The sequence below is a fragment of the Anomalospiza imberbis genome, chromosome 10, assembly GCF_031753505.1.
Source record: "Anomalospiza imberbis isolate Cuckoo-Finch-1a 21T00152 chromosome 10, ASM3175350v1, whole genome shotgun sequence".
Classification (NCBI taxonomy): Eukaryota; Metazoa; Chordata; class Aves; order Passeriformes; family Viduidae; genus Anomalospiza; species Anomalospiza imberbis.
This window is the reverse complement of record NC_089690.1, coordinates 23,476,981-23,500,822: the sequence shown is the minus strand read 5'-3', so window position 1 is coordinate 23,500,822 and position 23,842 is coordinate 23,476,981. Positions and strand designations below refer to the sequence as shown.

Here is a 23,842-nt window from a genome sequence, read left to right as displayed (position 1 = left end):
TGTGAAACTGTTATTAAGTCTACTTAAGCTAATGCATTTTAGCCAGTAACAATAGTCTAAACCTCTACATTTTCACATTATAAACGTGCTTTACAACATTCTGTGGTTTATTTTAGTAAAATATATGGTGATTTTGGTGTCATGAGCCATTTCCAACTCTGGTTTGCTAAGACTACTTCCTGTCTTTTCATCAAAGCACCGGCAGAAAGGAACACTGCTCTTACCTCTTCCTTCAGAAAGGGCAAGACCGTCTTTACTGTCTTTACTAAACCACTTTACAGTTCTGAGTACACAGCAGCCGTTTGTCAAAGTCAAATTATTTTAAAAACAGTCTAAACTCAGACAAGTAAATGAATCAGAAGAAATAACATTCCTTTTTTCTTTGCACACTGACTTGCTGACAGCCAAAAGTCATTGTGGCTGTGGGGAAGCTGAAGGACTGGCAGGGAGCAAGAGGAGTGTATTTAGAGGACAGTGAAAAATCAAGAGCAAAAATTGCAATTTGCTCTGTTAGCACTAATAGGAAAATCTGCTACTGCTATGAGGGATTTACCCTCTTGTAGACTAAAATGTTTAGCTGTGGTCTGGAAACTGGGAATTGTTCTGCTGCTTCTTTAGGAGCCTGAGTGTCCTCTGGGATACAAGTGACTCCTTGAGCCCTGATCTTTCCATCACTTACACTGGTCCTCATCCTGGGGCTCTGCAGCAAGCACCACGCCTGCACCTCCTCCTTCTCTTTCTCAGAGTTATAGCCTGAAGGAATCTTGGACTTGGAAAATTCTTTTCTTTAAGATTATTATTGCCTATTATTAATATTTCAATGCCTGAGTAACTGTTTTCTGACTTTTATAGCCTTGTTTATAGCATTCATTATGAAAAGTTAGGTTGTTTTTTATTTCTGCCTTCAGCTGCTGAAGTGAAATATAAGAGCAGTTTAAGATCGGTGCTGTTCTCCTGACCATAACATGAAAACAAACTGAATGTGCAATTCCTCAGGCTTATGTGACAAATTCAGACTTTAGCCTATGGTGTGCTCACTTGGTTTGTCTGTGGCATAAGCAAATCTCTCCTACATCTTTAACCTTTCCCTGGCAATGTAGAAATCTTGCCTAATTTGTTTGTTCCTGATTTTATGCAAAAATTCTTTAAATAATGTGAGTTGAGTGCTAGGAGTCTCCAAAAAGTAGGGAAAATTAGACTTTTCCTGAAGGGCAGATTCTTGGAGACAAGCAGGGGGTGAAGATGGTTTAAAGAGCAGAAAGCCAGCCTTTAAAAGTGATGGAAAAGACCCTTCCTGGGGTCTGTCAGGCACTGGGTCAAGTTTACTGCAGCCCAGGAAATGATCCAATTACTTAAAACCAAGCCTGGGGAATGGTTCCCAGTTCTAATGACTCTGCACATGAGGAAAGCTGCATGATTTGTTCTAGCATAATCAATATGAACTTTATCAACTAATAATTAGGTATACTGTATTTTACTGTGGTATAATTTTCCTTTTAAAATCTAAAATCCTTGGTTCTTTCTTCAGGGATCTTACTAAAAGGAAGATCTAAGCAGAGCTACCTCATTGATTTAGGGTCCTTCACAATGGTTAGCCTAGAGTGAATTATTTTTTGTGCAGTTGATGTTAAGTACTGCTATACTTGAGTGGGGGTGGTTTATTAGAGGGTAGGAGTTTAAGCATTATCTTTAAGCTGTAGTGTTGGTTTGGCTACATGTCACCCAGGAGCAATGACAGGTAGCACCTAACCACAGCAAAGTGCCAGCCTTCATGCCTGGCAAATCCCAACTTACTTCTTAGCTGGGATTTCAGTTACATGAGGCCTGGGAAAAGGTAAGGCTGACCACAGAGCTAAGCAAACTGGGCTCCTAGTGAGGGCAGAAACAAGCAACTGCTGCAGCTGTTCCTGGAATTAGCCCTTTCTGTACCCTCGTGAAGTTTGACAGCTTTCTCTGCAGGTACACTAGGTTAATTATATAACATAATCTTGACATCTTTAAAATTTTGTTCACATCACTGGTCTCACTGATGATTGTCAAGGATGTGATTTTGTTGTAGGTCAGGTTATTTAAGGCCAAAGTGCAGCTCTTTCTTTAATGGTGAAAGAAATTTTCAGACAGAATTACTCTGTCAGAATATCTGAAGGACAAAATTGACTTGCTTGCACATCTGCCTCCTAGAGCAAAAGAGACACCAAAGAGAACAGGAGGGAAGTAGCCCTGTGTCTGAACTGCTTCTTCCCTGAATGGGTATTAAAGCAGACATGGTCCATTGGGTAGAGCTCCCCAAGGTTCTCATTACTACTCTTTTTCTTCTTTAGCATAAAAATACTTTAAGATTTGCCCTTTTGCCTTAAGAGTCTCAAGATCTTTTCAAATAATAAAAAGGTGCAGCAAGGTGGGAGAGTCACCCGTACTCTGTGGGGATGAAGTGCAGTAGATGATTTTTCCATGGGTCACATAAAAAAATCTGCATCACAGCAAGAATAGAATCAGAATTCATGATCTTCTGTTCTTATTCTCCCTTTTCGGTTTTAACATCCTGTTTCATTCTCCTGAGCAATGCAAACAAATTGTTAGCTTATCCTGAGGCACACTTTACAAGAGCTCACCCCATGAAGTTCTCCTCTGAGTTCATTGTTTCTGATTCAGTTTATCCGAGGACATAGCAAACGGACCCTTTTACAGAGTGAGAAACTTCTTCCATTAAACCAAGATTTATAGGTTCCCACTCTGATCCCTTTATTGCTATACATTCAGGGGCAAAAGCAGACAGAGGAAGGAAGCAAGTTATATGATTTGGTAGTCTGATAATTTTTTGGCAGAAGACAGACTTCCTCATGGTATCTCTGAAAAGATAAGGTCTTGAGTTCATACAAGGCATTTTGGGAGCCATACACAAGGAGTTTGTGTATGGCTCTTAAGGATCTGTCTGGAAAGTAGTGACACAAGTGAATGACTTGTCACAAGGTTATGCTGTAGCTTACCATGGCTGTAATTCACTGTTTCTATCAGTGCCACCCCTTCAGCAGTGCTGGAGCTTCACAGTGTAATACTGCTGGACACTGCATAGAGTGGGTATTTAGGAGAAGCCTGTCCACAGCTACTTTATTATCACAGATACAGCAGAAGGCTATTGTAGGTCCTGTTTTCTAAGGAATTGCTGTTTTCTATTATATCTTTCTTTCGTATTCTATTGTCATTTTCCTCTTTCCTTAACCTGTGCTGGAAATATCAGGTTTTCTATAAAGCCCTTCTGTAGAATAACCTTATTATCCTCACATGCCAGCCCTCAGCTGACACAGAAATCATCCAGTGCAGTCAGAGAACTGACTAATGATTCAAGGCAAGAAGCACATAAGAGTTAAAAGTTACAGAGAGGTCAGAAAAAGGAGGGCCAGTGTGGGCAGTGTAGCAGCAGCCTGTATCACTCAGCCTTGGACTTCCACCAGAAATTAAGGTATTCAACAGATAAAGATTCCCCCTACTGTGCATCCAACACCACTGGATCAGGCTAAGGGAGATGACATAGCTTGCACAAACCTGACACCTCAGAGGAGTGGTACAAGCATACCTTAATGCAAGAGCACCAGGGCAGGTAGCATAGTGAGATACTGAGTATCTGTGTCCCTATGCCTCCTTAGGTACAGCAGTGCTCTTGCTGCATTGTCCTTCTCATCCAGAGAAAGATGGGGCAGATTTCAGTGCACTTCACAGACATTTGCTGAGTTTCAGCTGTAATAGAAATACAAACACATGTGGAAGGTTTAGTTTAGGAGGGTGTTTTCTTGGAGAGTTGAATTTGCATTCAAATCTGTTACTCTAGGAATATACCCCATTTTACTCAATTTCTGCAGGGAGAACTACTTACCAGTACAAAAATATTTTTGGAGAATAGGGATATAGGTTATTTGAGCAACATTTATCTATTGGCTGAATTGTGAACAATTGTATAGTGTTTTTATTATCCTGAGAAAAATCATCTTCAGTAGTATAAGTTATACCCACTTTGGGTTTAAGGATGTATTGAACAGAGACCAGTTGGCATTTGGACATGTAAGAGCAGGGAGCCCTTAGTGTTCTCTGAACTTGTCCTACTTCAGATAAAACTTTAAGCTTAAAGCTGTTTGAGTGAGGTTGTTGGGTTATGATATCCACCCAGAGCAGGGGCAGACTTAACATGGGACATATTTGATGACCAATTTATGTTTAATTTTTATCTGAGTGATATAGAAAACCCCACTAAAACTTTTCTGTGCTGAGACGCTCTGGGAATATAAAATGTCATGTCTCTAATTGAGGCTACTCCTGAAATCTGTGTTAAGTTTCATCCTGCTTTACAGCCAATCCACTTGTCAGGGAATTAAACCCAGCTCCCTAAACTGCCATAATAAAAATATGGGATAAATTTGGAGGCTTGGACCTGAGGACTTGAGAGCCAGAAGGTCTTTTGCCTGCTCCCAGATTAATTCAATCTTTATGTTGGAACCCTAAATACTCAATTGCTCTTTAATTATCTGGCTCAGTATAACCAGAGTCTAGAATATCTTTAAAAAATTGCATCTCAGTTGGAAATTCTCTTGATTTCACCATTTCCCATGAAAACGTCATTGTGATTTGACTGCCTTGATAATTACTTGCTCATTATTAGGATAGGGCAAAAAGCCTGCAAAATCTGTGAGCTCAATAAAGTCACTTGTTTTGACATGCCTGATTGTTCTTAGAATATTAGTAAGGAAGGCAAACAGCACTTTACATCTGTGTAGTCAAACTAACAACTGCAAAATTCAATGCTAATCAAATTCTGTCACACTTTATATCAACTCAATGCAAAATGAAAAATAAATGTGTCATGGAAACAGGCTCTGCTTCTTTAATGAATGCATTTTAACCTCATGAAGTCCAAACCCTGTGACTCTTCAGTTCCCTCTGGACTCCCCAGTGCTATATCTAACAGATATAATGTTATATCTAGCAGATATCTGATATCTGTGGCTGCAAGGAGAGGTGATTGCCAAGTAACAGTTCTTAACCCCTCTAAATTGTTGTTCATCTGGCAGTCTTCAGCTGTTTATAAAAAAATATTTGTTTTCCTCCATGTGTACAAGGAATCATCCCCATTGAACTGCCCCCAAGACAGAGAGAGACATCTGCAACATACTCAGCTAAAATTAAGTAGGTTACTCTTCTGCATTCGATCTCATGTGTTTGAAATTTCAGGCAGCAGCTGTAACTGTGCCTGTGCCTATTTATGTCTGTGCTAAGAACTGATACTGTAAAGTCTTGCTTTCATTGGCAGCGTGATCACTCCCCACTCAGGGGTCTGTGGGGTCTCCTGCATGTCCTGCTGGTTGAGTCCGTCCCTGGCTGTGCCCTCTGCTGGGCTTGCTGTGAGCTCAGCCCTAGCAGTGAATGGCACAGGAGGGAAACAACGCACATGAGGGCTCAGAGGCTTTTAGGCTTCTTGTGGGAGGGGAACACCCCTAGCCCCAGTGTAGGAGATGCCTCTAGGCTGCACCTAATATCATGGGACACTACCCGTCAGTATACCCTGATAGCTCTAGTTATCTAGATATTTCCAGCAGCAAAAGAGATCAGAACCAGCACAGAGGAATCTCAGTTCAGAAAAGTTATTATTTTAGCAAGTGAAAGGTATGATGCATGCTACTTTGACAATGACTAAGGAGTGAACAGTATTACAGTGAATAATTACGATGTCACGGTTCCTCTGGATACCTCCACACTCTGTTGACACCATCTTCCCTTTACAAGAGTTGAATGAATGCCAAAAGCCACCATCCATCCTCCTGTATCTGCTAGACTTCAAGAGTGTTGGTGCGTGCTGGGTCAGGTGTGAAAAGCAATGCACAATTTTATCAGCAAGATCTGAACAACCCTGTGTTCCCTCTCAACTGTGATGGCAACCACAACATTTACATTTAAGTTAGAGAAAAAAATCAGTAGCTTCAAACATTTTTAATGGAAGGAATTGTAGTAAGAATAGTTGATGACTAAATTATAGTGTAATTTCAGTCTTTTTTGTGTTACAGACATTACCTTAATTCCCTGACAGCAGGGAATGTTCTGTTTTCCTCTCTTGGCCCTATCATTCATCATCCTTAACTACTTAAACATCCCCCAAGAATTAGCATCCAAAGCATATTAATCCATAGCAATCAATAAACATAGTGCTGAGTGAAACACAAGATGCAACATGGTTTTTGCATTTTCTCAGAACTTACCAACATCTTCTTGGAGATGAGCTGTATCTGAGCAGTGTTTCACTTGTAGGAAAGGGCAAAAAGACCCTGATAGCAAAGAAGTCCCATGAACCTTGCTGAGGCAATCCAAGTTAACCTGTTATCCTGAGCTCTGAAGAGAAACTGGAGATGCTGTGTTACAGAACTATTACAAATTTGTATATACTTGACCATCATTACTGGAGCTCCACTTCATTCTTTGTGTAGTCTGTTTAGGTCTTCTTCATTATCCCAAAAAGGTTGTTGCTTAGTGTTGTTTGGTGCCAGAACCAGAGCTCAAAGTGCCTCAAAGCAGTAAGGGCTGTTAGGAGCAGCTTCTCAGTTGTTTCTTAGTAGGTGGTAATGTCAGTGCTGAGTCAAGTCCAGGCAGTGGAACTGAGCATCCTCCTGCCCAGTGAAGCCACTGACTCTGAGCTGCCTGTCAGCTGCATGGGGAGCATGAAATGAATCCTGCTCAGGGTCAAAGGATGTCTATTTGAAAAATCAGTATTTAGAAGAATTTGGATAATATTCTGTAAAATGTTACTATCAGCATTACGTACAGTTATCCATTGTGCTTAAACATGCAATGGAATTATCATGTTCGTTCTGAATTAAATATATTTATACTCATTTAGTCTTGGGAGCTCAGAATTTTAGAGTGACTAGGATTTGGAGATTGGCCATCCTCGGCTAAATTTCCACCCACTGGGAAGCTGAAGTCAAATACTCAAAGAATATCAGATTGTAGAAGCAGAAGGAAACAGCTTTCAAATACACCAATACAGTTGACCCAAATATGAATAAAACATTTAATCAAAGCTAGAAAGCAGTACTTGTAGGAAACTGGCTTTAGGCAATTCCTTTAATTTTAGTGAGGGTTTTGGGTTTTGCTTCCCAATTTTATTGCATTTGATTTTGTCCATTTGCAATCTAATAATTACTGGTGATGGGAACATCAGCAGCTAACATACCCCACTGAGCTGAGAAGATTGTGAAATGCTGAGACAGAAGAATATCAAATGACAGCATGCTGCATTTACAAGCAACTGTAAGAAGAGTCAGATATAATGACTTCTGTTCACCTTCAAGTTCAGAATTGGCAGGTATATAATTTTGTCTTTAACACTGGTAAAAGTTGTTATGGAAGACTTATTTAGCAATCTGGTATAAGACAATATTCTCTCTTTAAGTGTTCTTGGTTTTTCATGCGATTAAAAACTGGTGTACTCAGTGCCCTGGGTGAAGAGGCACATCCTCTTTTACACATACAGCAGGGTTAGTACTTCACCAAGATAAGTTCCAGGAAGAGCAACAGGGATGTTCATAGTCTACAGTGTTAGGTGGAAGATGTAAGAGAAGTCCTTGTTTAGCCTGGCAAAGGAAAATGATACAGATGTATTCTGACTGTTCGCGTTTCCAGTTGGGAATAAACGTCCACCTCAAGGGTCAGTGGTCGATGGAGGGGATTGCTTGGGGAGTCTGTCTACCGAAGAGTTTAGAAAGCTCAGGCAATATTCTCAAGAATAGATTAGGTACAGCTGTATTTATCTTGGGGCTGGGGACAGAGTGCCTCATCCCTCCATGTCCCTGCAGAGTCTGCTCTTAGTTGTTCACATGCATTGTCCCAGCCTGGATCACCCTGTCCTCGCCATGGCCATGGTTCTGCAGATTTTCTCTACTCACAAAGTATGACACTGGCTGCTCCCAGCTATTTTTCACTCACAGTTTCTTGAAATACTTGGGGATTTTTGTTTAAATAACAGTTGATAGCCTCTCCCAAGCAAAGATTACATCACCTCCTTTACAGGCCAGTCTTGATCTCTGCACCTGCAAAAACACCTCCTTATTCCTGTGAAGAGGGTGTGTAAGCCTTATTCTTTAAATGCTCAATGTTTTTGTAGTGCCTGTATTTTCAAAGTCTTTTAAAAGCTTATTCCTGGAAACACTCATAGTGCCTTCCATGCTTTTATGTTTGTGGCTGGACAGATGACTTTAAACAAGAATTATACATCTCCAAGGTAGTAATACCTCCTTGTGCACCACCATTTCTTAAGTGTGGCTTGGGCACACTTAAGTGTGGCTTGAATACCCTGCATATTTAATGATTTATAGGCAAATACTGCATCACTGCTAATGAGCTAGCAATGTAATTGTAAGTGCTTTGTCAAGAATACGAGACAAGAACTAGTCCAAAGTGGAAGAACAACCAGTATCTGTTCATGGATGCTTTGGTTCATTCTGCTTGTTTCTGTCAGGCAAAGACACTGCACTGAGTTCTTTCTTCTGGCTTCTTGTCTGATATTTTATATGCATTTTAATTAGTGTATTTCACATTTAAATATATTCACAGATCTGAGCCTGCTTCTTACTTTGCATCTCCTCAGAATTTTTAAGACCTACTGGCAGACTTTCTACAATTCAAAGCTCCAGGATTAGTGTTGGTATTTTAGCCTTTGAACTTGCTGTCTTCACAATTCTGTAGTGATATGAGAATGTGAAGCTTCAAACAAAATCTGATTCCTTCTTCTTCTTTAAGCTCTTAAATTATTTTGTCTCCTTTTAAGGAGATGTTTGCTTTTTTATTTTTAATTCAGCATACCTTTTTCTGTCCAGTTACATTACTGCTGTATGTGTACTTTTAAAGACAATGTAAGCAGATAAATAGAACAGTATTTTGGCTGAAAAGCCAATGTCCCCATAATGCACTATTGATTTACCAAATAATTACCAAATAATTGTCTTGGTAAGTATCAGAAAGGCTAAACTTTAGCTGTTGTATACATGAATGTTTCTAGGAAATCTCAAATCTCAAAAAAATCTCAAAATTCTGCCCTGAGGAAATTTCCTGTGTAATGGACAAATGAATGAGGGTGGACAAGACTATCTCCCCTTGGAAACCTTCCTTTGGGGTAAGAAAAAGAGAGGCAGTTTATGCTATAATGTTAAAAAAACAAAACAAAACAAAACTACAAAAAAAAAACCAAAAAACAAAGAAACAAAAAATCCCTTACTTCTTCTCTGAAGAAACAGCCTACTTGGACACCCCTTTCTTGCCAGTACACCAGTGTGTATTTTCTTCACTATATAAAATACCTTGAGTCTTCTTCATAATGCTAATCCTGCAGAGACTGGAAGTGAGGGTTTTCAGGCTTTTAGGTAACAACAGCAGCCTAAAGAAAATCTGCCACTTCATCCCTATCAAGCTCCAATCCACACACAAGTTCAAGTTTGAGCTATCTTGCTTGCCAAAAACAAGTTGTTTGACACCAAAGCTACAAACACTGTAGAGATGAGTTATCTACCAATTACAATGCCTTATCAACAGCTTATCAACTGCTAATCCAATTAGTCTGCCTGGCTCACTGCTGTGTGGCTTCCTTGGTCCTCCCAGGCTCGAGGTAGGCAGTAATTCACATTTGCTGAGAGAGATAACACTGCAGGAAAGACAAGCTCTAAAAATTCTTGTAAAGAAGGATGAGTAAATCACTAAGTGTCCCAAGAGTAATTGAGATGCCATGATCTCTGGAGCAGGCAGTCTGTAATCACATTTTATTGACAGCTCCTAAAGATCAGTCTTCCTTTGGAGCTGCCTAGAGTGAAATCAAACCGAGCTGTCTGCAGGGCCTGCTGCAACACAGAGTGACAGGACCAGACCTGGCACTAAATGATGCGCCTTGGGTCAGGGACAGCACTCCCAGCCTCTCAGAGAGGGGCTGTGCACAGGTCCCTGCTCACTGCTGGAATTCCCAGCATGTCCTCAGACACAGCCCAGGGAGTGTGGCAGTTTGTATACACAGAGCCACCACTCTCAGCTCATCTGGTACTGTCTTCTTGGGAGGACAAAGGCAGGGGAAGCTGATCTTGTCATGGAACACTTGCAAACACTGGTTTTTTTTATTAATAAATATTGGACTTTAACATTTATTAAATTAGTGTTTGAGTACTTGTGTAAGATCATTTTCAAAAATCACCTGCTTCCTTGTATACATTTGCAAAGCCATGCTCCATCTCTGGGCTCGCCATCTCAGCTTTATAAACACCTGAATACAATCCTGGAAAAATCAAGAATCTTAAAGACAGCCTGCTACCAGACACCAACCAACAACCCACAAAGACATTCCACTCTACCACAATAAAGGAGATCTCAAATGCACTTGACTGAGATGGATGGAGATTCTTTAAACGTGTTAAAACACCAAGTGATTTATTACATATGCAGTTTGTGTGTGGGTACCAATAACCATTTTGCATCCTCTTTTTTGCAGGAGGTGAAGTCACCAAGCCCAGGTTTGCTCAGTATTTCCACGGCAGCCTGGCCAGTCTGACAATACGGCCAGGGAAAATTGAGAGTCAGAAAGTGATTTCCTGTTTGCAGGCCTGCAAGGAAGGTCTCGATATTAATTCTCTTGAGAGTCTTGGCCAAGGAATAAAGGTGAGGGATGAACTGACATCATCTTTGATAAAAATTTAGATCTGATTTATGAAATGGAGAGCCCAAGGTATAGTACACGCAGTGCAAATGTACTCCCAGAAGCAATGTAATTTCCCATCAAATCATGCAAAGGAAAAACAGAAGAGTAAAAGAGCTGTGACACTGCAAAGAAAAATGTTTCCATTATTGCAGAGATAGATGATCAGAAAGTAAGGCGCTGCTGATACTTCAGAGTCTGTATGAATTGCCAGGTTGTGTTTTCATGCTTATTTTGTTACTTCTACAGAAATAGACATGATCCCAAAGATTTATTGAATTTTGATCTCAAGCAGTTTTAAAGCAGTGGAATACGTAAGTCATAATGCAATAGCATTCTAAAAATCAGTGTGTTCAAAGAGGAAAATTTTATGGTACATGAAAATTGAACACAAAAAACCCTAAAGTCAAGAAATTAAATTTCTAGATTTGAATATAAGTCGTTATCCATCTTCATTATGCATATGACTACTGGTAATGTAGAGCTTTTTCTAAGATTGGAGAACAACAGACAAGGAAATCCTGTTTCAGTTGACCTAGGGGCTAGATGGGTTTGCATTCATTCAGATAATTCTGGAATTCTGTTCTTTGGATACATATGTAGGATCTTGGCTATTCTAATGCTCACATAAGCTGCATTGTCAATTTTCCTTTACTGACACCATTATTTGGTGACAGTGTCCTTATGCTCAGTGTAAATTAATTTGTGATGCTGTTTCCTAGCACACAAATACCGCTTCCAAAGGAGCTGAGCTTCTGTTCCAGCCCAGGGAGCTCCTTTGGGTGCAGACAATGTGTCCTGAGAAACTGAACAGGGGTGTTTTGTTATGGGGTTTTCACAGGGGAGGAGGATGGTGCTGTAACACTTCATCTGGAACATGCAGTGGGAGTGCCACGGACAGCACTTTATTAGCCAAACAATCTGTTGTACAGATTGACCTGAAATGTGCCCAAATGCCTATCTGGATGATGATAGGTTGCAGAGGTGTAGTATAACTGGCACATTTTGTGAAAACAAGTGTAAAAATGAAAACTGAAAGTGCAAAGGTAAGGAGGAATTTTGCTAGCACTAACTTTTACATGTGAGGAAAGACCCCAAAGAATTATTTTATCATCCTACCAAGGACATCATTAAGAATTTCACATTGCTGCTTCTCACAGCAACGGGACACAGGGGTCAGTTAAAGCTGTTTTAAAAGGTAGTGCATACAAAGAGGTGGAAGGGATTTCTGGAACCCACGTGTGTATGCCTAATAGTAAGTGCTTTGCTGGGATTTTCAATTAATTAATGCACTGTACACTTCATCCATGGTGCTTTAAAGCATAGTAATTCCTCCCCTCTTTGAAACCTGACAATATTTGAGTCACCCCTGTTTCATGGGCTTGGGAAAATCCCTCTTCTACCACCCACTGCTGCTCCAGCATTTGTGACTGGCTTCCTCACTGTACTGGCAGTGCAGAGGAAAAAAGGAAGACAAAGGATTGTTTTCTGCCTTTTCATGCTTTTGCAAACCTTCAAAACATCTTCATTTTCTGAAGTACAGATGAGGCATAGTGGGTTTTTTTAAGTTACTGATGTTGCTTTTACTGCCTCAGCAAGCCAACAGTGAGGGCAATAGCAGGAGGCGAAAATGAAAGGAGCAACCAGAGAGAGATTGTGGAAAGGTTTCTTTGGGGGGCTGACAGAAGGAAGCTCAGCTGAAAGCAGAACAGTTGCCTGACCTTGAAGAGAAAATGAGAGAGAAAGGTGGTGTGGTGTCAAAAACAAACACACCTGATCCCAGACAGGCATGTGTGACAGCTGCACAGATGATGGGTTCTGTGGGGTTGTTTATGTGGTGCTCTGCAGATTCAGTGTTGGCAGACTGATACTGGAAGGTGTTTTGGGCACTTTGGACCATGGGGATTCACTCTTTAACTACTTAAGGAAGAGCAGTGTAGCAGCAGTCTCTGGCACAATAGTGTTGGACTGGTTTTGGGCTGCAGCCTAATTTTTGATATCTGTAACAGCTCTCTGAGACAACTGTCTAAACTGCTGCTATTTTTAGCTTTTTTTAATGAGAAAGACAAAAATGGCTCAGACTGGGCCTTTCTCCGGTCCCCTTGGCAGCGTTCCAGCTGTTTTGGTGGCTGAGCTATTAACTGGCTAGCTAGAGTCTCCTTTTGCTAATATTATTCTCTACTGTTGCTAGCTTAAAGAGAGGAAAAAGAAGTATATGCAGGCTGGGATTCATGTTAGTCCTTCTCTTTGTTAAAAAATACCCTTCAGTGTGTTGTGACCATCCTGCACAAGCTTTAAACCTAGTCCTCCATGTTCTGCTTGCCAAAGGACACTGTGCTTCCTCCTGTTTTTCACTATCTATTTGATGTGTTTTGCTTTTTAACCTTTCTGGCTGTAAGGAAGTGTAGGCAACCACTGTCTGTATTTTAACAGATCATCTTCACATAATCAATGCCCAGCTTTGGGGAAAGCCTATCCAGGAGAGAAAGGTGCATTTTTGTTCTGTGCTGGCAACAGTAGGGTACAATGTCGAGTGGGTGACACTGGTTTCCTCGGCAATGCAGATGGCTTACTGAACCAATTAACAGATGAAACATGGAATTAGGATTAATTATGATGAAGGTAAAAATCAGTCATTGGTTATGTCACAACCAGTGACAAGGTTTTTGGTCAGCAAGACTGATCTGTGTTCAGTGCAATGGAGTAGAGAAGGCTTGGGGCTACAAGAGCAGGCGGTGACTTTGCAGGGTTTGCTGGCCCAAGTGAGCAGCTCCATCTTAAATCATGACACCCTTATTGATCATCAGACAGGATGGAGAGTCCCCTTTAGTATGTCTGACATTAATGAAGATGTAAGAGGCAAATGTTGTAACTGTTTTGTTCATTCATGTTGAAATATATCTCAGAAAGGTAGCCCAGGATAAAACCACAACAGAAAGCAGCCAAAATATGTTTCTGCGTGCTAGGCTGGCTCAAAAGGCAATGCTTTTATACAGGGAATGTGTTTAACCTAAAAAGATGACATTGAAATAATAATCATGGTGGTAAGTTAAGGTTTTGAATCTCTACAGAGTTCAAAAATAAATAGCATTGCAAATTGCTGCAGAAATTGTATCAGCAAGGTTGATAAGGCTGGGAAAAGAACAGCAAATCTGGATTAATTTACTACAAAATTAATTATAACAGTAGTCATTTAGGTGACTGATACAAGTACATGTTATAAAGAACAACATGTGGATTCAGCCAATTATAGCTACTGAGGTTTTTTTCTTAAATCATTAAATTTTTAACTTACATCTGTGCAACATTCCTTAAAAATATATATTATATTGTGCTCTGTACCTGGTCCCTTAAATACTAATTATTTGTACTTCTCCTAGTATCACTTCAATCCTTCCCAGTCAGTCCTTGTCATGGAAGGAGATGATGTTGAGAATATAAATCAAGCTCTCCAAAAGGTCTCATACATCAACTCCAGACAGTTTCCGACTGCAGGCGTACGACGTCTCAAAGTCTCATCTAAAGTCCAGTAAGTTATACTTCAGCTGAATTGAACAGATTAGGAACACTTTTAATGAATTACTTTTCTCTTTGGCCTTGTAAAAAGAATTATTTTGGCTAAATTGAATTGATAAATCATACTGCTTTGTTATTGAACCTTAAAGGATTAATTTAATTTACATGGTGGATTACTCTTGATATTACCTTCTTAAGAAGCTTTTCTTGTTAGTGTAATGTACTTGCATTCTCTTTATCATTTGAGGCATACAGTCTGGACTGAACAGTGCATTTACTGCAATCTTATTTACTTTTAATTTTAAACATTTATGGTTCCTTCTGAGATATCCAAAGCCATGACTTTTTAATGCAGGCCTGTTCCATCAAACAGAGGACATACCTGCAAGAGCAGTATCTGTAGGTGTGCTTGAAACAGCCTGTGTGTGTCTGTCCCCTGATGTCTGTGCTGTCCCTGGAGCACTGGTGGAGGCTGGACAGGGTCTGTGTCCATCCCTCCCCGTGCAGCACAGTGACAGCAGCTGCACGGAGCTGCCAACCGCCTTTCCTAGGCTCCCCTGGGCACTGCTCTGTCCTGAGCGGGGAAAGCAGGGCTTTAGAAGGAAAACAAGCCCAGTTCTAACAACTCTTACCTGCTGGGGGCACAGCTGTTCCCAAGTGCCAGGGCTGTGCTGTGGGCTGAGCTCCCTGCTCCAAGAGCAGCTCCTGCGGCAGTCCCACTGGAACTAGCCCAGCTTGCATATTCCAGGGCTGGCCCAGCTCCTGTGCCAGCATGAAATGAGGCAGAGCTTGTCAGGAGATTCATTTCACACTGCTGGTTCAGGTGAAAATGGAAGTACAGGCACCTTTTGTCCACTGCAAATATTGGAGGGTCCCAAAAAGAGTTCATAATGGGACCAATTTAAATGGAAAATTAGGCCCTTTTAATCACACATGACAGGATAACCGTGTTGTATTCCTTAGCTACCACTTTCTGAATTTAGTGTTACATTTGCTAAAGTTAGTTGTTATCTAGTTAACTTTTTTAACCATTTACTGCTCTGTTAAATGTCAATTAAACATTAAAATATTATTCTGATAGTGACCTTAGGAAAGACTGAGTTTTTCCCTCAGAATGAGTGTCTGTGAAGGTGGGAAGGGAGGAGAGGGCCAGAGCTGGCCCATGTGCACAGTGGCATTGGAATGTGCCTCATGTGCCTCAGTGGCCTGAGAATGAATTGGACTGATCTGAGAGCCATGAGCTGGGCTGGGGGCATTGCCAGTGCCGCACTCCACTGATGTGCAATGTGTTACATGCAGTTAATGCCTGATGTATCTTTTCAGATGTTTTGGTGAAGATATCTGCATTACTATCCCCGATATAGATGCCTATGTCATGGTATTTCAGGCCAATGAGCCCAAGATTACCATAACTGGGATGGACCACTTTGCTAGACCAGCTGCACAGTTTGAAAGTGAAAGAGGTGTTATTTTGTTACCTGACATCAGGATTGTCAGCACAGTCACTAAAATGGAGCATTCAGTGGACTTAAGAGAACGTGACAGAGGTTTGTGTCTTTCTTTTATATATTATTTGTCATTTCGTAACATCTCCTCATATCTTTTAAAGGATGGTGCAAACAAGTAATGCAAAGGAAGTCACTTCACCCAGATTAATTAGGCCACAGTAATGCTGTACTGAATAAATTCAATTCAACACATTGAAAAATGTGTTAAATGGTGGCAGATCAGAAAGTGCTTCAAAAAAAGCAGATTTTCCATGTAGTATCCATTTAGTATACTTTAGAATAAGTCTTTTCTACTCTTCCTTTCATATTCTGTTACATAGGGTATTTTCATTAGAATGGCTCTACTGGTAACAGAATTTTGTTAATTGTGCTGATAAGGTGAAAAAAAGTAATTGAACAAAAGTGGAAGTTTTAGTCTGCTCTTATGTTTCCAGATCTTATACTAGCTTGTGAGTGATACTTGAGAAAGTAATCTCATCCCTCGGTTTCCAACCTATAAAATGTATATATAATCCTTTTAAAACATTTATTTTCAATGATGACTGCTTATTCTAATGTTAAGCAGTGTGTGTATTATTATTCAACATTGTGTGAATGTTCAAAATGATAAATTAAGTTTTAAATCATTGTCTATAAAGGAATCTTCTTTTTGAATGTTTGTGTGCAAGGCAGATGAAATGTCTAGTAATTTGAGGAATCATTCTAAACACTGTTTGTTGGACTAGAAGAAGCAGCAACTAGATGTATGTCTCTGGAGAAGAGAAAATGGGTAATGGTATGCAAATTTACAGGCATGGATTACCCGAAGCCTACAGATTTGACTTGGGCTGCATTTTTGGATATGTTACAGCTGTAATTAGAGCTTAGGTACCCAGATTCACTGCACCAGGACTTGGCAATCTAGGGCATAGTGCTTTCCTGGCTGTGCCCTCCTTCCCAATACACCCTCTAACACCCAATTTGCCAAATGGGCAGGAAGTTCCAGACTTGCAGTGTCTATGCCCTCAGGGAGCTGCTTAAGCAGTTTAGCCACACACTGTGTGCTAAGTTGATCAGAGAATTTAAATATTAATTTGATATGCTACTCTTTTTCCAGTAACAGAATTCTTTTTTTACCCGTACATGTTGAAGGACAGTCAGTTTATAACTTAATTTCTTTAAGTCACACATCACAGGATCTTGCTATTTATAATAATGCCCTGCTGTTGGATAGATGGCCAGGTCTTTGTAATGTAAATTGTTTATGGGGCATAGAGTAGCTGAGAGAATCATCCAAGCATAGATATGTTGGATGTGTATTTTTCCAGTTTGGTTTTCCTTGGGAAAGCTGGTATCAATACAGCGTTGAAACCCAGATTTTTTACATGAATTTATTTCCAAGATCAAATTTCAGTTTTCTACTTCTAGTAATGTTCTTGGGTGTCTTATATTACAGAGCAATATATTTTTTATTTATCTCACTGGGTGTTTGTAGACCTTCATCATCACGGCACCTGTGCAGACTGGACACTTCTCTTGATTTGCTTCAAGTGTGCTGGATTTAATATCAGCAAAAGCAGTTCAGCCATCTTGACAAAAATTGAAAGCCCTGATGCAAAGCACATAAAATGACTGAGCTGTTCTGTGATCATTTATCTTAATTTCCATCTTTTTTTACATGCCTTATGCCATGGGTTCACAGCCAGTAAACAAGTGGTAGTAGAGGAAATGCTCCACAACTTGGATTTCTGTGATGTTTTGGTCATTGGTGCAGAACTAGACCCTGAACAAGAGTGTTTAGAACTAGACCATGGAGAGCTTCAAGGAAAACATCTAGATGCCACAAATTCCACTGCAGGATATTCAATCTATGGTAAGTTCAGGAAATTTGTTTTCCCTTATTTTGTCACATCAATTATATATTGGAATGAAAGCTCAAATATGTAAGAAATTGGACAGAAATCTGTGATTTTCTAGCCATGAAAATATCCCAAGGGTGACTGTATCTTAAAAAACACAGTTGCTTCCTTGATCTCTGGATGTTCTGTGTTTGCCCTTTGGATTCTGAGCATCCCTCCTGCTACTCTCCAAGTAAGGAAAATGGCATCCCTGCTTTCTTTAAATGTTGGGTTCTTGCAGGCCATCACAGTGGAACATGGGAGTGAGGGGGCTCCTCAGTGTTCCTGTACAATGCTGGGACATTGGCCTTTTTTTTCTCATCACTAAGTAATTTATTCTGTACCATTGTTGTATTTTTCCCTCTCCGTTAGCGACCTACATTCAGTTCTGAAACCTATCCTCACATAATCGAATGTCAGGGAACATTTGATGCCCTGTCACTTCCAGACCATTCTGCCGAATTCTGTGTGCTCTGTGAGCAGGTGATTTGTTTTGTATTGCCAGAGCAGTGTTCCCTTGCCTGTCCCAGAGCTGTCCTGCCCTCCCACCCCACAGGTGTGGACAGCATGTTCAGCTACGAGCAGGTGCTGAGGCAGCTCCGCTACCGCAACTGGGGCACCTCGGCCACCTCGGACAGGAAGTTCAGGGTCAAGTGCTCCGAGCTCAATGGGCGTTACACCAGCAACGAATTCAACCTGGAGGTGAGCAATGAGTTCAGCTTGGAGCTGAGCAAGGAGTTCAGCTTGGAGCTGAGCAAGGACTTCAGCCTGGAGGTGAGCAATGAGTTCAGCCTGGAGGTTGAGCGATGACTGAGTCATGTTTTCCAGCCTAGCACCGAGACCTAGAGTCCAGGTAACAACTCCAGGAAATTGCAGGACCTACTTAGCAATATAGTCAAAATTAGTAAGTGTTTATAAAGACAATTAACAACTTAATAATTGTTAATAAAATTTACAGTTATTTCATAATGTTTAGGTAACACCTAAAAGCTGATTAATATAGAGAGAAGAAAAAGTCATTATTTATCCAAACAGGTAAATCAAAAGAGTCCTGTTCTGTGCCACTTCAGAGTCAACAGCCAGAAATGTTTTCATGCTACAAATTAGAAATACATTAAGCTGTGTATTTTCCACTGGCATAAGAAAAAAGAGTTAATTTGGCCTTTAGCATCTATGAAGTACTGTTCATCTCCTGGTGAACTTCATAGTCCAAGGTAATATAGGGAACTGGCAAGCTTGGAGTTTAAAACACTTTTAGTATCTGGTATTTTTCTCTTCTCCCAGGTTAATATTCTACACAGTTCCAACTCCAACTTCATGGACCATGTAAATCACATTATATTCCAGCCCAAATTTCTCCAATCTGTTCAGCACCCTGAAGGGAGTGTAAGTGCAGTTCACAACTCAGGTATGTGACACCTTCCCAGAGACTGCTCACAATGATTTGATGTGTCAGTGTTTCCCATGTGGGTCAGCCTGCTCCACAGACTAAAGCCCTGAGGTCCATTGTTTTAGCTTCTAAGACCTCTCAGAGATCATTGTAGAGGTGTGAAAGAAGGTAACTCTGAATTCTATTCTGTCCAAGAATGTACTTTTTAATTAAAGCTTGGTATCCTTTTTAAAGTCTTCATTAATTGTTTTGTGCTCTGACCTCCATAGTTAAAAAATATATAGCATATATTTTAATTTAATTTTTAGGCTATATGAGTTAAAATATATACCCAAATCTGAAGCCTTTTCAGTGAAGTTAAATGCAGGGCAGAGATACCTATTTGAAAGTTGGATTCTGAAATGATACATATGTAAAGTGTAGGCAGTTGTAAGTAGCTATATACAGAGATGCTTAGAAAATTACTGTATTTTTCTTTAAATTATAGAGACACTTCACTAAAATGAAACTGAATGTTTAATGGATAAACTATTGCCAACTAGGTTTTTTTGTTCCTAAATACTGTTTTGATTTCAGACTTACATTCTTATAGGCAGGGCAAGGCAACAAAATGGGTTATGGACTAGGTTATCCCATGCTCCTGGAACTGCAGTACCTCGAGGTACATAGAAAGTGGCAGCATTTTTCCACTAACCTAATTATGGAGCTGATTACATGTGGTAGTTCAGAGAGACTTCTTCTTGTGACTAGGTGGAGACAGGGGCCTCTCAGAGTACAACCAGTGGGGGAAAATGTCTTGAGTCCTCAAGAGTCTCCCAGGAAGGTTGTAACACAGGTAAATAGGGTGGCATTGCATTTATTTCTGGGAGCTTGAGATTCAAATCACAAGCGTTTGAAACCTTTGAAAACAGAAGCTTTGCGATATACATTTTGTCTCAAGTAAGGTTGAGGCCTCAGCTGTGATCAGAAGGGGTCAACATGCAAGTGAGATAACAGAATTTTACGGCAAAAACTATTTGATTCTGCACTTACTAAATACATGTCTTCTGTAGTTAAGTGGCTCAAAGAGCAAATGTGAGCATGCTCACTTTTTAGTTAGGATTTATCATACTCGGGATAAGACATCTGTGAACACCATTTCTGTGTGCTCCACCTTAAGTGGATGGGCACTGGTCAACACTTTCTGTCATCCCAGGCACATGGCACATTGCAGGGGTCTATCCTGATTCTCATTCCAAAGGAGGGGGTGCTGTGGGTTGAAAACGAACAAAGTTAGTGAGGTTTAATGACTTGTTCCACAAGTGTAACTGCATTCCTTTTGCCACCCTTTGTCCCAGTGGTTCCCGGCGTGGCCACGATCGTTATCATCATCTGTGTGAGCATCCTGGTGTTGGTGGTAACACTGGGGGTGTTCCGGCTCCGCTCAGCCCGTCAGCACGGCTCCATGGGGCACGAGGGAACCAAGGAGAACGAGATGGACTGGGACGACTCTGCTCTCACCATCACCGTCAACCCCATGGAGGTACTTAACTGGGGCACAGCACTGCATCCTGGCACTGCCAGGAGCCACTGGCTGGGCTGGCAGTGGGTTTGGGCATCTGTCAGGGTGCAGTTGTTCAGCTGTGTGTGTACACTCAAGACCCCAGCCCAGTTCTCAGCTCTGCACACCTTGATCAGATATAATTGAGAACTTCGTATTTGTTGTCATGCATAATTACTAAAGAAGATGGTGAAGAACTCTCAGGTACAGCATCACTTCCACTCCATCCATGTCTGTTTGTAGGTACCCAAGATGATATAGTTGCTTTGGTTTTAACTTTTTCATGTAAGCATTTATACACTAAAAAGAGGGGAAATCATCAGCAGTTTAGAGAAGCTGATGTTGAAGGTTTAAATTTTGTTAGTGTGGCTAACAGAGATTGCTTATTGACATTCCATTCTTGCAGTAGTTTTTGAATGTTTGCTACCAACTTGTATGAATTTGACGCTTAATTATCACATAATGATGGAAAGCAGATTTTCCCAGTATGTTAGCATTTCTAAATGCTCATTTGAGACAGCTCTGGCTGTCAAGAAGGCACCTTTCTGCTACTGTCTTATTTCTTTAAATGTATTGTAGAAATATGAAAAGCCACACCAGACAGAAGAGGAGAGTGAGGAAGAAGACATAGATGATGAAGAGGAAGACACAACCAGTGCTGAATCAGATGACAGTGAAGAGGAGGAAGAGGAGGAAGAGGAGGAAGTGATTGTCCAAAAAGGAGACAAACAGAATGCCACTAGGCAAGAGCAGTTGGAGTGGGATGATTCAACACTCCCCTAATAACAAACAGCCCTCCAGCCACAGCTCTTTTGTAAAAACCAATACAGTGTTTTTTCAGAGTCTATGAATTCATTGACAGGATTTGAACTTCTGCTTGCCTATAATTGTTTTGCCTAAAATGATCTTGTTGTAGTAATTGATAACGATAGAACTGACCTTTTTCTTACAAAGCCTGGGGAAAACATGGTACAAACCTCCTGGCACATCCAGTAATAAAGTAATCCAGAACTTGATTTGTTAGCAAGCATAGTTCTCAATTTCCTGTTTCTACCCTGCAGATGTGTGACAAAAGTCCTGTCACTCAATCCATACAAGTTTTTGCCTTTACTACTTTTTTCACACAGGAGAGATTTCAGCTTGTTATGTAGAATAACTTCTGTGGGTCCAAATACCAGTTGCCATATAACTTCACATTTTTACAGGTGTAAAAATATAAAATCCACCTTCAAACTGGGGCAGGGCTTTAGTGCTACAGGGGCTAAATTCCATCTGTCATCTCATCCTGCCTTTTGGATGTTAACTATCTTCGTCAAGGGAATATCTAAGACTTGACTGGGGATGCATGTGTTCTTATGTAGACGTGGATGGTGTATTTTTTCAGGCATGCTGTCAGACCCTCAAGAGAGGGATTTTTATCCAATCTACCAATAGAAATTAAAAACAAGTTTAAGAAAAACAGCAACAAGAAAGGGCTGATGAAGGTTACAAAAAAAAGCCCCCAGTCTGTGTCCACAGATTGAGTAATACGGTCATATGCAAACTGTAAATTCTAATGGGATTGATTCACTGAAAATCTGTAGAGCTGCTCATTAGTTATGGATTGAGCAATTTGCAGCAAATCGATGCTTTAAACTGTCTGTCTCATGGAACCATTAGCTTGCTGCAGCATCTTACTGAACTAGTGGAAAATAAGTGACCCCATTATTCCATAGCTATGTATGGCTGGGATTTAAACAATTATTTTAGATGAGGAAAACGTTCCCATTTGCTTAGTGAATGCCAGCTGGAATTCCTGTCTGACTATATTCTATAAAAACATGATGCCCTATTTCTTCTGTACGCCTGCCTGCCTGTAGTGCACAAGAGAAAGGAACAACACTGTGAGCCCTCTTCTGTGCTCATAATTCTCCCTTATTTCTTCTGCCTGAAGCCATTAATGTTGAGAGAAGGCTTTATAAAGTAGACAAGGAAAAATAAAACCTACTTGGAGCCAAAATAGTTGAAAACAAAAACTAAAATCTTAAGAAATTGAGAGAGAATTTTAGTTTGTTATGGTAACACAGCATATTTTTCTTAAACACTGTTTAAAAAGAAAAAAAAAAGGAAAAAGCAGAGCTACATATACAATGTGTTGATTAATCTGTGTGGTGTGTTTTTTGTCCCCTTTTCCTAAAGTACCTTTCAACTGCTTTTTTTACCAAATGCTGCAGCACTTGCTGGGGTAGCTGCTCCAATGCATTGAAAGAAAATGGCATGGAAGTGAATGCTGCTTAGTGGATTGTCTGGGTTATTTTCCTGAGAACTTTGTTTTCTTTGCAATTTCATCTTTGACTTTGGCTTTTGTAATCTGGTTTTCAAAATGAGCTGCTTCCTCTTCTCCACTCTCCCAGTCAGTCTTGCCACAACAGGACCTTCCTGAACACCCTGAATGGTGGCTGATGTTGCAAAGGGTACTTGGAGTAATCTTAAGGGTCCCCACCTCCCTCAATATGGACTTATTAACAGCTCCTGAATGTCGTGGGATATAGGGAATATATAGTGTGCTTGGGGGTCCTTGTAATTCCATTTTCTGCATTTAGTAGCTGAAGGGAAATACTGACAGCAACTAGGCCCTTTAGTTGAATATCTAGAAAGTAAATGAAAGAAGAATATATATTAATTTTAAAATTAGAGATATTCATGATTTTATTTGTTGTGCCAGCAATCACGTTGTCACATGGCTGTTAATATTGGCAATACAGCAGTTTTCTTTGTTATCAATCCTGTTTCATTTTATTCTCTCACACATATTAAACTTAGAAGAATATGTGCAGAAACAAGGCCACATAAGTACAAAATGTTATGTTAGATCAGTTCCTACCATCCTAGTATCCTAGATAATTTCCCAGTTTTAATTTTTTAGTGACATGAAGCAGGCTTTTCATGATGCTTGTTATCAGCACATATCAGCAAATCTTTCTGCTCAGAAAAAAAAAATCAAAATTAAATGTAGATATTTAAAAGTCAATTTCAGATTTAAAACTGGACTTAAATTATTTTAAAGTTTCTGTTATTCCTGATTATTATAATTATTGTTGTTGTTGTTGCTGTTATCATAGCAAATATTAGGGCAACTTGAAAACAGCAATTTACAACCTTATTGACAGCCTTTAATTCTTTTATATGTTTGTGAATTCATCAGTGTGTTTCTCCATCTTTTATCTTTTTGCTACTGGAAGCAGATCTTTTCAGCTTGTACTCATACATTACACAAAAAGGAAACAAAGTATTTTCTCTACTGTAAATAAATCTACATTT

The 23,842-nt window shown here is 40.1% G+C and overlaps 1 protein-coding gene across 7 annotated transcripts in view; it reads left to right on the top strand.

Annotated features, from left to right (window-relative positions):
* The window catches only part of CLSTN2 (calsyntenin 2), a 324,249-nt gene extending 300,885 nt beyond the window's left edge, over window positions 1–23,364 (top strand). For 6 of the 7 annotated variants that reach the window (XM_068201285.1, XM_068201287.1, XM_068201292.1 and 3 more), the window contains exons 10-17: window positions 10,508–10,674; window positions 14,092–14,240; window positions 15,551–15,774; window positions 17,417–17,587; window positions 18,169–18,314; window positions 18,897–19,020; window positions 20,340–20,524; window positions 21,122–23,364. In XM_068201285.1, coding sequence (XP_068057386.1) covers window positions 10,508–10,674; window positions 14,092–14,240; window positions 15,551–15,774; window positions 17,417–17,587; window positions 18,169–18,314; window positions 18,897–19,020; window positions 20,340–20,524; window positions 21,122–21,325 — 1,370 coding nt within the window. In that variant the 3' untranslated portion in view covers window positions 21,326–23,364. Of the gene's footprint in view, window positions 1–10,507; window positions 10,675–14,091; window positions 14,241–15,550; window positions 15,775–17,416; window positions 17,588–18,168; window positions 18,315–18,362; window positions 18,712–18,896; window positions 19,021–20,339; window positions 20,525–21,121 lie in introns of those variants that run through there. The other variant, XM_068201291.1, reaches the window with a different exon arrangement.
* The last annotated feature ends 478 nt before the right edge of the window (window positions 23,365–23,842 follow it).